The following is a 15,217-nucleotide window of genomic DNA, read 5'->3' as shown; positions in this document are numbered from 1 at the left end:
GGCTCAACAATGGAGGCGAGTAAATTATATTTGAAAAAAAAGAGTACTGTTTATGCTCTGAAAATTTAGTAAAATAACCTTTTTCATGGTGACTAGATTACGTTTCTAGTAGTGGTGAGATAGGCACCGTGATGTAGAAGACCTGGCTGAAAGTTTTCGACAATCAATCTGCCCGAAACGCTATGCGTGTTAGTGGCTTTGCACGAATATAAAAATGCCAATGTTATGTAATCTCACTAACCCATTGTACCGTCTTGCAAATAAATTATTATTATTGTCAACCATGGTGACTCAAAGGACCAGGTATAGGCACTGTTGATCACCGAAAGTGATGATACAGACGATCTTTAACAGTCTAGCGTGGTGATGGAGTGGCCGTGACTGCTAGCGGTGTCAGTCAACTACAGGTATGTAGAGGACCTCCCTGCGGTGCCTGATGAGGGAGGATCGGTAGGTTTCGCCGCGGAGGGACGCCCTCAACTGCGGTCGGTGCCTGATGAAGGACGGCTGCTGCCCGATTTCTCCCAGCGCCAGAGGTTGGGTTGAGTGTTCTCTGTAGGAGACACAAAAGTGTTAAACACACAACCCTCTGAGCAATACGATGGGCAATGAAAGACCAAAAGGAACACGTCTTAACAAAGGAAGATATACAGGTAAAAAGAAAGCAAAAAAACAGAAATCCCATCACATCAGGGTGAGAGGACAATAAACGTCTCGGCTGAAGGTACGACCTCTTGATAAAATTAATTAAAATATACATGAACGCTATGAACACTAAAGATATACTAAAGATATACACTTATTTAACAAGTATTGTAGGAATGAGTGTGTAAGTAATGCAAGATTTTAGCCGAGGATATAGCCGCTGGAGTCTGAATTATATTTATCTCTAGCATAAGTTAATAATATAGTGAGTGTTGTTGCATGGAATACAACTGACTTCTAATTTTGAATATGATATATTAGGAAAAATTATGAATTTTACCTACTAAGTGCCAGTTATTAAGTGGGAAAATGGACATCAAAAATTATGCTTACCAGCAATTTTTAGTAGGATACAAGACTATAGTTAAAATAAGGAAAGGATTGGAATAGCCAAGCAAAGGCCAGAAAGCATACAATGAATATACTCCGGCATACTGAATTAGTAATACCCACAAAAAGTAATAATTATCTACAATAATTAAGAAATAATTGCTGGTAAGTTGATGGAGAAAAACTGGAAGCACAATAACTTTTCTGCCTCCATATCTCCCCCAAACTTACTCCCGAATGATGCAGGGGAAATAGAAGAAGGCTTGGTCTCTGCCGAAGTTCTCTCCGTCGGCGAGCGTCTGGGGCAGGTCCCTGTGTAGAGTCTCCGGCAGCAGGAGCACTATGAAACCCCCGATCAAGGATGCCACCCCAAGCACTACCAGCGGCACCAGAGAGTTCAGGGTTCCCTGCAGGAGGCAAGACACACATTAGAGTGGTACCCGGCTGCGTCTGGGTCTCTCTCCCCTTCCATGTTCCCCATCTACCGCCCCTCGCTCCCGCCCTTTCTACCTTTCTTTCCCTCTTTTCAAATATCTCCACTTCTCCTTCCTTCTCTCCAAACATGCATGCTCTCTGCTCTTCTCTGCCCTCTCTTTCCCCTCTCTACGGACAACATAACTAACATTTCAGACTTAACTATGAAAATTGCAAGGGAAGAGGGGCGGGGGTTGTATTTGATGCCGATATTAAAGTGTGGCACTAGAGCCGACCCCAATTGACCCATGTTACTCCCATACCCCACACGTTTCGCATGTGTGGAAGTTGGACGAAGCCACCCCCGAGCATCTGGCCGCCAGTTACTACGGCAGGTAACGTCTAGCATTCCTAATGTAAGACATTAGATACTTAGTGGGACCTCGATAAGCCTAACATAATTTCTGTCCTGGACAGTGGAGAAAGCACGCACCTCCGTCCTCGTTTGGCACCAGTGGCCAACTGGTTGATTGACTGATTGATGAAGATTGCCATCACATAAGGTGGCACGGGCATGAGTAGCCCGAAGGTGGTAAATGTTTGGAATGTGTGATCTTTGGTCGTGTAATATTTTGAAGTGTCTTTGGGCCTGTGGCCCAACTGGCGAATGGCCCTGATGCTTGTACAACATAACCTGCAGCCGCATCACTAGTGCTGAGTTATTCTGAGTGGTCCTTCACTCTGGGTCAATTCTTATTGATTCAGATTTTGCCACCTTCCTTCTGTAACAGTTTTCTATGGCACCCAGTGAGAGAATTTTGCCCGCGAAAACGTGGCACAACCAGGCGATGTTGCATCTCTTACTGGCGTACTGTGTCTAGAACAACTTTCATAATTATGAGATAATACTTGTTCTGATACACATAATTAGTAAATTCCTGTTGTAAAGGACAGTAATCTTAAGGCTTATCAAGGTTGCCCCCCAAGACAAACTACTGACCTCCAAGATGCAACCCACAACAGCTGCCTAACTCATTATTACCTGCTCCCTGCTAGGTAAATAGAGGCATCAGGTGAACGGAAATATGCCCAGCCATTTCTCTTCTGCTCGGGGATTGATCCTAGGTCCTGTAACTGCTGTGCGGTTGCAGGACCATCTTGCAATCTTGGACCACCTTGCAATAATATTCATTTTAAACTGTAAACCGGTTAGTTATTAAAAACTTCTTCCCTTGCCAACTTAATTTCTTGCGTACTCACCAGGTAGACTATGACGGGAGAGAAGAGAGCGGAGACGTAGCCAGCGATGTGGACGGCAGCGACCCCCTGCGCGCGCACCACCGTCGGCAGCAGCTCCGCAGCGTACTGCAGCCCGATGTTGTAGGTGATGTTCACCAGGAACCGTCCCACCATGGCCAGCACCGCCACAGCTACAGCGTTACCTAAACACCATACAAAGTACACCGACAGTTACATCAAGCCTTTTATTACCAGGCAGCAACAATTGATTGTTGCTGCCAGCGACGGCGGCTAGTTTAGCTGTCACATTTCCACGCACCCATCCTGTGAGAGGTAGTGGACCCCCATGCCCATCCTGTGAGAAGTAGTAGACCCCCATGCCCATCCTGTGAGAAGTAGTAGACCCCCATGCCAATCCTGTGAGTAGTAGTAGACCCCCCATACTCATCCTGTGAGTGGTAGTAAACCCCCAAACAAATCCTGTGAGTACGTACGAGTGGTAGTGCATCCTATGCACTACCACTCACATCCCATCTTGTGAGTGGTCTCCATACACATCCTGCAACCGATACTGACTGCCACATTTATCTTGCGAGTGTTAAGAGTATATCATACCCATCCTGTGAGTGGTCGTGGACCACCATAACATTCTGAATGTAAGTGGTGGGCTCCTACACTCATCCTGTGAGTGTTATGGGATCTTAGAAGACTGCCACAGAACCCATGAACATCGTACGAGAAACGGTTAAATATTTAATGTTTCAAGAGTCCAATTAAACTAAAGTAAAAAATGCCATGCAAATAAAGGGCCCTAATTCCTAAAATGGCCTTCCAAATGTAATAAAATGGTGTAGTGCCATTAGAGCATTATCAATTTGAAATTATATCAGTAGCTTAACTATATATTTATATTAATACATACATATATATAATTATATATATATATATATATATATATTATATATATATATATATATATATATATATATATATATATATATATATATATTATACATATAATGTGTATGTGTGTGTGTGTTAACTTTCATCTCTTAGTATCAAGTGTTACCACAAATTAAGTCATTAATACCCACAGTACCTGTATTAATTTTTAGTCTAAGGATTTTTCCCCCACACCTTGCCCGAAACGCTGTGCGTATTAGTGGCTTTAGGCATTGTATGTACTAGCTTTATCTATTAATCCAACATTGTTTGTAACTCATCTTTTATGTATGTACTTTTACCTGAATAAACATTTGATTTGATATATAATTACTCAGTACGCAAATTATTAGTTTTTTCGCGAAAAGCTATGCAAGATTCAAATTATTAAGAGTGGACCCCCATGCCCATCCTATGAGACTTTATAATGCATCCTATGACTTTATAATGCAAGAGCTATTATAAAGTCATGGCTTTGTAAATAACATAACAACGTGTAACTGTTATTATCTAAGTGTAGTTACCCAAGTGTTATTACCTAAAATTAAGTTTAGTTACCGGATGAGAGCTACGCTCGTGGTGTCAACACCTCGTACGAGTATTCACCTAGTTGTGCTTGCGGGGGGTCTAGCTCTGCTCTTTCGGCCCGCCTCTCAACTGCCAATCAATCAACTGATACTAACTAATTTATTTCCCCTTCACCCCCCCCCCCTCCCCCCACACACACCCCGGAAGCAGCCCATACCGCTGTCTAGCTCCCAGGTACCTATTTACTGCTAGGTAACTGGGGCATCAGGGTGACAAACACTGCCCATTTGTCTCTGCCTAGTCCGGGAATCGAACCCGGGCCACAGGATTACAAGTTACGTGTGTGTGTGTGTATTATTTGTTTCTGTAGAATCGAGCTATTAGCTCTTTGACTGCCTTTCTAACCAATATATTTTTCCTCTATTATGTCTACTACACACACATACACACATGAAGCAGCTCGTAGCAGCTGTCTAACTACCAGGTACCTATTTACTGCTTGGTGAACAGGAGCATCAGGGTGAAAGAAACTGCCCGTTTGTTTCCGCCTTCGCCGGGAATCGAACCCGGGCCATTAGGACTACGATCCCCAAACGCTGTCCACTCAGCCGCGAGGCTCCGGCATGTGTGTGTACTCACCTATTTGTGCTTGCGGGGGTCGAGCTCTGGCTCTTTGGTCCCGCCTCTCAACTGTCATCAACTGATGTACAGATTTCCGAGCCTACTGGGCTCTATCATATCTACATTTAAAACTGTGTATGGAGTCAGCCTACACCACATCGCTGCCTAATGCATTTCACCTGTTAACTACTCTGACACTGAAAAAGTTCTTTCTAACGTCCCTGTGGCTCCTTTGGGTACTCAGTTTCCACCTGTGTCCCCTTGTTCGCGTACCACCAGTGTTGAATAGTTTATCCTTGTCTACCCTGTTAATTCCCCTAAGGATTTTGTAGGTAGTGATCATGTCTCCCCTCACTCTTCTGTCTTCCAGTGTCGTAAGGTGCATTTCCCGCATCCTTTCCTCGTAACTCATGCCTATTGGTTCTGGGACTAGTCTATGTGTGTATTCACCTAGTTGTGTTTGCGGGGGTTGAGCTTTGCTCTTTCGGCCCGCCTCTCAACTGTCAATCAACTGTTTACTAACTACTTCTTTTTTCACCACACACACCCCAGGAAGCAGCCCGTAGCAGCTGTCTAACTCCCAGGTACCTATTTACTGCTAGGTAACACGGGCATTCAGGGTGAAAGAAACTTTGCCCATTTGTTTCTGCCTGGTGCGGTAATCGAACCCGCGCCACAGAATTATGAGTCCTGCGCGCTATCCACCAGGCTACCACGCCCCCTGTGCGTGTGTGTGTGTGTGTGTGTGTGTGTGTGTGTGTGTGTGTGTGTGTGTGTGTGTGTGTGTGTGTGTGTGTGTGTGTGTATGTGTGTGTGTGTGTGTGTGTGTGTGTGTGTGTGCGCGCGCGCGTGCACGCGCGCATAAAAGCCCCCGCTACAGAGACTGCCGGAGACGGCTCACCTGCAGCTGCGATAGTAAGGATGCTGAGTATGCCGGAGAGGCACAAGGTGCCGAAGGCGAGCCACCGGCGCCCCCAGCGGTCGAGGGTGAAGACGAGGAAGGTGTCGGCGGGGAGCTCGGTGGCCGAGGCCACGCTGAAGGTGACGAACACGTCCATGGGCAGGTTGGAGACGTTGCGAGCGTGCCCGTCGTACACCAGGTTCAGCAGCATCCTGAAGGCCAACACCACCAATATAGTATAGCAAACTCACGCCAATAATGCTCTGAAAATTGTGAAAATTTGTATAATATATACAAATTTATAATTTTTATATATAAAATTATCAAGATAATTATTATATATATTTACTAGTGTAATTATATTTATATAATCAATAGGACTACTAGGCCATATATAGCACTTGGAAAGGATAAGAATTTAAGATAGGACAGAGGAAAGGAATGGTGCCCAACCACTTGAATGATCCAAGACTGATCGCCGACAGTGCTATGTTAGAGCGGGGCTGTGTTAGACTAGGAGTGTCTTAGTCCTTGTGGAGTGTCTTACCAAAAGATGCAGATGACTACCGTCATGCGCCGGAGTCTGGGCGTCCTGAACAGGTCCAACAGTGAAGCAGACGTCAGTTCCTCCGCCACGGCGGCGGCGTTGTCGCCTTCACCTTCAACTTTCTCTTGTTGGGAGCTCCTCTGGGGAGGAAGAGAGCGGTCATTAATACACGTAGGATCACAGGTATGCTAATCAAGCCCCCTGTCTGCAGTTGTTGTCAGTACTTGGGCGGGCTAGGGGACAGGTATGTCTCACCTTGCTCATAATAGAAAAAAATTTCCTTTAGACTCCAAAGCCGTTCCTCAGACTAACACGTATGTGTGATGTTGATGTGATTTCACTTGTATGAGCAGTAAATGTCCGGTTACCTTGTGTCGTCTAGTTGAGTCGAAGGTCCACGTTGAAGTACAACTGCTGCAACAAACGTTCAATAGCACAAATAGTACAAATAGTAGTAAATACTATCTGGCAAACCGAGCACTATCACGTGTCTTAGTACTAACACGAATGGCGGCCGGGCATGAAGAATGAACCACGGCGCAAATAATGCAGGTTGCTCCTGCAGTATCCAGTAAACTTACTGCAGATGTCAGAAACGACCAGAAAATGGGGCAACTCGTATTTAATATTTATATTATTATATCCAGCCAACCTCATTCGTCTATATGTCTAACCTGCGCTTAAAACATTACAAGGATTTCACGTTCATTATGCTACCTGGTGATTTTGTGCATAAATTTAGCACCCTATTTCCAAACCAATATTTACCCAGGTTTTTCCCGAATCTGAACTCATCCAATTAATTCCCTTTGTTCTTGGGGAATAAATGTGAATATTCCAATTGTTCTCTTTTATACTGTCCAAACAATGTAAAAAGAGAGAATGAGGACGAACTCGAGGAATCCAGATCACTTAAGTTTTAACTTTATAAATCATCAACTTCACAAAGACCACCTTACCTCAGCAGGAGTATTAACACCAGCACTACGGATCAACATGGCACAGAAAGCATTCAGCACCGCTCCTGTGCCAGGTAAGTCTACTACGGGCTCACCATAGCCCGTGCAACTTGGAACTTGTTCCGAGTAGCTGAATCTATAACAACAACAACGATCAACATGGGCTCACCTTCATATTGTGCAGCACACCATAGGGAATAGTGCGACCATTCACCTTAGCGATCATGATCAGGATCTCCACCGTCTCTTCCACCCGACCTGAGGGCAGGCGGGGATAACATTACATGTGTGTGGGAGCTGTTGATTCCCTGATCATCGGCTGCCAATTAGTCAAGATATGATGAGATTTGTGGGAATGGTTGTACCAAAATACGCAATGAGTTGTGCAAAAAAAAAAAAAAAAAAATTACAGGGGTGCACAAAAGGTCTGAATCAGACCTCAGCAGTAATTTATACATGATTAATTACAAGCAGTCATTAATGTAATGATTAATTACATTGATAGCTAGTAACAAACTTCTCTCACTGCAACTTCGAGCTATTAACAATATAGTATACACTGAAGGCAGGACTCCTTGTTAATGGTAACAGTTTTCAACACTGGTTTTCACAATATAATAGTTGGGGAGGGGGTGTTATTGGGGCATATGTCACAACCTGTACATTCAACATACACATGTTACTTAACTACGAGAAGCTAAGGACGGATACGGTACAACTATTTCGGATATTTTATTTGCAGTAAAATAATTTGTAATTTCATGCAACGAAAATTTAGTTTTACATATAAATGGCAAAAGTTTTACACATAATAGAATGTAATGCTCTAGTGCACACACTTCCAGTTGATTGACAGTTGAGAGGCGGGACCAAGAAGCCAAAGCTCAACCCCCGCAAACACAACTAGGTGAGTACAACTAGGCGAGTACACTGTACATTAGATCCGCATGCAAGCCGACCTGTCACATATGCTTCTAGACAAGTCATATTTATATAAGCAGTGACAAGTTCAAGTACGTTTATTGAGACAATAATATACATCTCAAAGGGATAGGCCATTAGCTTAGGCCATTTTAACCCTCTAAGTAGTGAGGACTTCTGCCATTCTACTGACTTTTACTTGCTCTATATAAATGCTTTTGACACATTTCATTGTAATAATTAGTTCCTGTTTGTACTCTTCTGCTAACTTCAAATTTATCAAAGAGTTATCGTCTAATAACACTCTAAAAGAGTTCCATTTCATAGCCCAAGATTATGTTAAACATTGCCCATGTTTACTGCAAGCTTTGCAAGGGCGTCAACATTATCATGTCTTTGCAGATGTGAGGGGATCCGTAACACCCCGACTTTGACTCCCTTGGTATGCAAACGTGTATATCTATGTCTGGCATCAGAAACAAGCATGTTACAGTTTGACTAAGCTAATTAATGCTAGTAATTCGGAGAGGGAGTCGGAGATAAAATACTGCAGTTGACAGCTTAATTAAGTAATTTTGAGAGCTACAAGAATAGATCTCACTGTCCCTGGTGTAGTTGCCAGACTGAAGGAGAGCTAGTTGTATGAACCCGCCTCACTGCTGGGTGCGTGACCGCACGTGCTATTTCTGCATACATGGTCTATGTATAGTATATCCCTCTCCTCCCCAGGAGTGAATTAGACGCACCTTGTGAGAGGAGCCAACGGGCGCTCTCGGGAAGGATCCAGAAGGCGAGGCAGGAGAGGATCATGGGCGAGGCAGAGAGCGCGGTGAGGAGGCGCCAGTTTCCTGCCAGCACGGCCAACCACGGCAGCGCCACCGTCGCAGCCGTGTAGAAGAGAGCGATGGAGAGGTTGGCCACTAAAGTACGTCGACTGGGGCCCACGTACTCCAACACTGAGGAACAGGAGCCGGATTAGGACTTACGTAGGCCTGATAGACACCTCCAACATATGGGTCCAGATTGCTCCTATTCTCAAACATGTACCCGGAGGAGAAGACTCAATAGAATGCTGAAACAACTTATCAACTGTGGATTAATAACCAGTTTGCTAACGTCCACATTGTATTTCAAATTTATCTTTCACTGTTCGAAACCAGTAGTGGTAAGCGAGCAGTCCTTTTCCAAACTAAAAAACATACAAATCAGCAACATCAACCATACATATACTTACCCAAGACGTACATCATGACAAAGATGTTGTCGAAGGCGAAGCCAGCGAGGAACCTGTATACAAGGAAGTCGGCTAGGGAGGTGGAGGTGGCCGTCAGGAGCGAAGTAACTGCTCCCACGAAGTTGGTGGCCACCAGGACGGGCATGCGTCCATACCTGCAGCAGGGAGAATGTGTTAGCTCAAGACGGCGTCCGTGTCCTAAACTGGTTAAGCCAGCGTCCGTGACTGGGTCCTAACCTGGTTAAACCAGCGTCCGTGTCTGGGTCCTAACCTGCAACCACCCAGTTGGTACAATACCCAAAAGAAACGCAACTCGGCGCCGAATCAACGTTGTTTCAACAACGTCGAATCAAACCTTCTTGTATATTGTTCTCACTGGTAACAATCACCAAGAACAACGTCTGAACACTTGTGTACAATCGTTGAACATTCCCGGGACTAACTTTGAGGTCTTGATGTCTCAGAGGCCCTAGCTGCTCCTCTCGTGGGGTCGGCCTCGGGCACCATTAACATACGTGACTGGCCTGTAAGATATATGACTCACCCCGAGTCATCGATGAGTATCACTCACTGTACCATTCATCACTGTACCACTTATCACTACCACTCACCATAGTGTATCGTAAATTTATATTAAGTATTTATTTAAACTTAAGCCACAATGTAGGACTGAAAATAGACGCTAATTTACCCACAGGGATAAAAATACATGGAACCGCCTACCCGCAGAATCCGTAAATGCCATAAATTTGTTGAATTTAAAATCCAGCTAGAAAAAAAATCAGGGGGGACCTTTGACAAGCCGCCGACATTCTGTCCTCGTCAAGACCACTAGTGTGTTAGTGGCCCTCAGGTAAATAACTATGAGCAATTTGTTAGAACAGGTGAATCTCACACTCTGCTGTAAGCCACAATGACAGAAGCTGAAGCCGCTCAGTATGGAGCATGAATCACCTTCGACAGCAATGAGGCTCAGGTGTAAGGAGCATAAATCACCTGACACGAGCACACTGTTGATGTGACGATGTGCATTGAATTTTGTAACCTAACTCATCAAAACTGTAACTTGCTTAGCTAAATGAATTTTGGGGGTTCAGTCCCTGAGCCCATTATGTGCCTCTGTAATCCTTTCCACTACCCCCCCCCACAGGACGGGTATGGGGTGCATAATAAATTAACTAACCACAAGGAACAAAACTTATTGGGTAGGAGAGCCCACTCACCTGTCGGCCGCCCAGCCACAGATCAGGCCGCCACACACGGCCCCCAGGAAGAAGACGGACTGAGCCAGAGTAGCGTACCACTCCCGATCACACACCCACGACAGCTGGCCACAGGAGCATGACAATAAGTTAACAACCACAAAGTAAAAAGAGTAAACTGGTGGTGGTCATAGCTGTTGCTGTAGTTATGTTGTTATACCCGAGGAGCTTGGAAGCTTTCAGGCACAGGTGCAACCTGGTACAGGATTGTTCCCTGCTCTATATCCACCACTAAGGCAAGTATGGACAATGGCTGGTATGTGGTGGCTGCTCATATATGTTCATTTTAAGTTATACTAAAGTTAACTATGTGAAATTTAAACAAAGAGCTACCAACGTCTCTCTTGAGACGTTGAGAGAAAGAGCGAGAGAGAGAGAGAGAGAGAGAGAGAGAGAGAGAGAGAGAGAGAGAGAGAGAGAGAGAGAGAGAGAGAGAGAGAGAGAGAGAGAGAGAGAGAGAGAGAGAGTGTGAGTACTTTAGCATTATATCATACTTTAATATTTCCAAGAACTGGAGATTCTAATTAAATCTTTCTAAATAAGATAATGTTTTTGGCGAAACATGCCATGACTCTGGAAATTTTAGACATTGACAGTTGCTACAAAATGTTTTTTTTTATATTTTTATTTATTTATTTATTTATTTATTTATATATACAAGAGTTCTTACATTCTTGTACAGCCACTAGCACGCAAAACATTTCAGGAAAGTCCTTAATCTTAATTTTCACACACACACATTCCCAGGAAGCAGCCTGTAGCAGCTGTCTAACTACCAGGTACCTATTTACTGCTAAGTGAACAGGTGCATCACGGTGAAATAAACTGCCCATTTGTTTCCGCCTCCGCCGGGGATCGAACCCGGACCCTTAGGACTACGAATACCGAGCAATGTCCACTCAGCCGTCTGGCCCCAATAATATATATGTATAATTACCAATACACAAGAGTTCTTACATTCTTGTAAAGCCACCAACACGCATAACGTTTCGGGCATGTCCTCAATCCATTTTTTCCCCGGAATGCGACCCGCCATATCGTTTAACAACCCCATTCACTACTGGGTGAACAGGGGCTACAGTTATGGCAACCCGTCCTCGACCGAAGTCCATTCCAGCCAGCGGTCAACCCCACAGACACATTCAACAATTTTAACATGCTGTTCATTCAAAACAGGAATTTTCTCAAATATAAATTAATATTTTAACTTATTAGCATATTGTGCATATATAGGCATAGGTTAAGTTAGGTTAGGCGTTTAGGTTCTGTTGGCGATTATTTGTATTTGTAGTCCATGGGTGAAGCATTTACAGCGTTGAGGTTCGAACAAAAATCGTCAGTGAAGCCCCTTGTTCCGGAAGTGTTCGAACGTCGAGTTGTGAGTCGGGTGTAAACCGTTTTTCATTCATAAACAGGGGGTTTGGCGGGTGGATGGAATCACTTTTGGGTCTTTGTTTGGAGGACGGGCTGGTTAAGGATTGGCACCCGGTCAATCCTCTCCGGCCAAGATACGAACCCAAGCCAAATAGCGCTGGCCAAGTGCTTTACCACTGCGCCACGGTCATTGCTAACTACACTACTGCACGTAGTGCTACTACACTTCTGCACAATAGTCAAATAAATAACAGCAAAATATATGATCTTGAGGAGTTCCATATCTTACCTCTGACACAATGGTATGATAGTTTCCCGTGGTGGAGATATCGTACTCCCACGCCTGGCAGCTCCGCACCGGCCAGGAGGAGTTGGGTGACGTCACGCCATCCTGCAGCAGAGTCCTGTAGTCAACGTTGTATACCTGGCAGCTGCTCCACTTCGCCTTTCCCAGCGCGTCAACAGTTTTTGGGATGCTTAGGGTACGTCTGGCAGGGGAGGGACAGTGTCAAATTAATAAATATGATTAATAATGCAATAAACATTAATATTTATAATTATAAGTTTTGGGCAATTCATTCATTAGCTGTTCTCTGATAATTTTGCAAGATAGATGTTTCAACTTACGACCTAGTTGAAAGAATCCTTGGAGGGCCGGAAAAGATGCTAACGAAGCCAAGAGATTCCTCCTCACAAGTAAATTACCAAACATGATGAGGGAAATCAATGCCCGTGGTGAAAGGGATCGAATCAGTTGGTTATCAAATATATTAATCCAAATTTGTACTGACATTATAATCTCCGTAAGTTGTATTTGACACAGTTTTGACTTGGGCTAGAGGAGGGCTGTTTCAGTCATAAGACGTACTGTCGCTGCAAAAAATTAATTTGAACCCTCTGTTTTGAAGAAGAAAAAGATAGACAAATTACCTCAGCAGCAGTCCGTCCTCAAAAACAAATACTGGTTATTCCAACCCCCAAACCCTCTGTTTACAAATGAAAAAAAAAAACACGTGATCCCAACCTGTTCTCAGGCTTAACTCGTTAAAGCGATGGCCGATCCTAAGACACATTCATCCATTTTTTCTGAATTGCTTATACAGAGTACCACCTCTGGCTGGATCTACAGCCTCGGAGAAAAAGCACACAACGTATTAGAGTGGATTATAGATGATGCCCTTCAGGTAAATTCAGGTAAATTCAGATAAGTAATTGAAATACCCCGCAGCCCCCAAAGAAAGAGTAATAGATTAAATCCGAAATGTTAAATACAAGATAAGAATAGTCAGGTGGCTCCAGGAAAGGGTGGAGCATCAGCTGGTAATTCGTGAGTCAGTGCTTCCGTTGGTACGTTTGACAACGGTGATGCCCGAGTGTTTATGTGCTCACCTACTGTCAATCCCTGGGTGTAGGTTTAGACTCCACTACTTCTTCTCCAAAGCACGTCCCATTTCTTCATTGTCCTTACGTTTAATACCACTGTCTGTTTTTTCTGTTGTACCGTCTGAGTATTCAGCATCAGTTTGTTTCCCCTCGTTCTGGTTCCTTCCATATTGAATAGTTTGCTCTTGTCCATTCTATCTATATTTGAGTATCGTTTATATAGTGATCATATCTCTTCTGATTTCTTGCTTTTTCAGAGACGTGAAGCTTAGTTCTGTTACTTTTTTGTTTTTGAATTTGCATTTAATGTATTGTTAGTAGTGTAGGGTACGGCGTACAGTCAGTAGAACAGTTTCTAGCCCACACACAAATTAGTATCAACAAATAGTTATATAATACTTAAGGGCTGTTTATTGGTTTTCCGTTGTCAGTGACAGTTTGTTAGGCTATTCGAGATTCCCTTAGGTACATGACTGACGTTTTCAGGATGCACCCCCCACAACAGTTAGCTAATTCCCAGGTACTTATTTACTACTAGGTGAACAGAGCCATCTGTTCACCTAGTGTTCACATAAGGAAAGGTATCCAAACGCCTCGCCTTGCCCGGGAATCGTACCAAAAACTAATCGCGTATCAATTTATACCCATTTATTATATATTATAATTCCAATTTATACCCATTGTTTCCTGCTAATGTCCTTATCGCTTATATCCCCAGCCCCAGCATTAGTCCTGCTCCGGAGAAACACACTCTTGCCGTTACCTGAGATCGAGGCTGATGTTCGCCTGCAGGAGCTCCGGGACGGCGCACCAGTGCTCCGGCGGGAGGGTGATGAAGAACTGCAGGAAGTATACGAGGACCAAGTTCAAGGCAAAGGGAGCCAGGCCAAGAAACAGCAGCCACTGATACTTTCCAAACTCTCCCGCGTGGGTCAATACGTCGTCGAAGTCTAGGAAGTCTTCCATTTTTTGCCAATAGGCTTAGCAAAGCCTCACCGGTATGTGATACAGCACGCTAAAGATATCCACGACGACACTTGGAAGCTTCAAATAACGTAATGAATCAAAATAGTAAATGTGGCATTCTTATGGTCTGCGTATTTTGATAGAGACTGACACGTAACATGTGGAGGACTTGGTGAGCAGCTATACTGTGGTTTTACAAGGACTAACTGAAGCCTCAGTGTGAGGATACCAACTCAACTCCTCAGGAAGTTCCAGTCTTGCTCCACAGGACTTTCAGCATTTGACATCCGCTGTTAAACCTAACTACTTTTACACATAAAAACAATTATAAAATATTTAGATACACCTTTTTTGGTGCTCAGCGTGTTTAATGAATGCTTGAGATCTGACACGACGAGCAAAGTCGTTCGGGAGTAATTTAATAACGGAGAACTCCTGAATGACAACTGGGCTTTACATGCGACAGACCTCTTGTTGTTTGCCTTACGCTGGTACTGGGTCTTTTGGTACCTGATGACATTGGAATTGGGACTTTTGGTACCTGGGGACGCTGGTACAAGCGTTATGACAATCCGCTTTGTTGGCGGTTAGTCATAGCGCCTGTTGATGCAAGATGATATTGGTATAAGGCCTGGCGTCACTTGCTGATGTAGCTGATTGTCATTAACGCCCAGGCTGGAACGGCCACTCTTATGTTGGCGTGAACTTCAATTTACATGCATTTATGAATAAAACTTTTGAATTTTATTTCATTTGAAATGTTTGCGGCGAGTCCATAGACTTTTATTTTATATTCATAATATTACAAATTCAAATAATTACATGCAAAAATCTATATTTTGATGGCAGATTTGCGTTCTTCGGCCTCTCAACACTTAAATGCTGCAACCT

The 15,217-nt window shown here is 43.9% G+C and overlaps 1 protein-coding gene across 1 annotated transcript; it reads right to left on the bottom strand.

Moving 5' to 3' along the window:
- Nucleotides 1-8: 8 nt before the first annotated feature.
- Nucleotides 9-14,822, bottom strand: LOC123754043 (organic cation transporter protein). The gene is made up of 11 exons (XM_045736170.2): nt 14,124-14,822; nt 12,267-12,465; nt 10,565-10,668; nt 9,342-9,496; nt 8,854-9,063; nt 7,356-7,444; nt 6,228-6,367; nt 5,681-5,892; nt 2,710-2,891; nt 1,267-1,442; nt 9-553 (listed from the first exon to the last, which is right to left on the bottom strand). Exons 1-11 carry the CDS (start codon nt 14,324-14,326, stop codon nt 394-396), a joined length of 1,830 nt encoding a protein of 609 aa, XP_045592126.1. The 5' UTR covers nt 14,327-14,822; the 3' UTR covers nt 9-393.
- Between the last annotated feature and the right edge of the window lie 395 nt (nt 14,823-15,217).

Source organism: Procambarus clarkii, chromosome 6, assembly GCF_040958095.1.
Source record: "Procambarus clarkii isolate CNS0578487 chromosome 6, FALCON_Pclarkii_2.0, whole genome shotgun sequence".
In the NCBI taxonomy this organism is placed as follows: domain Eukaryota; kingdom Metazoa; phylum Arthropoda; class Malacostraca; order Decapoda; family Cambaridae; genus Procambarus; species Procambarus clarkii.
This window is presented reverse-complemented; position numbering and strand designations above follow the sequence as displayed.

Bases quoted from the DNA above. Each gene is read 5' to 3' on its own strand.
- LOC123754043 (XM_045736170.2), bottom strand. From the start codon at position 14,326: ATGGAAGACTTCCTAGACTTCGACGACGTATTGACCCACGCGGGAGAG. The intron at 12,466-14,123 runs GTAACGGCAAGA...CTCCCCTGCCAG, and splicing joins AACATCAGCCTCGATCTCAG to ACGTACCCTAAGCATCCCAA. The intron at 7,445-8,853 runs GTGCGTCTAATT...GCCTGCCCTCAG, and splicing joins CCGTTGGCTCCTCTCACAAG to GTCGGGTGGAAGAGACGGTG.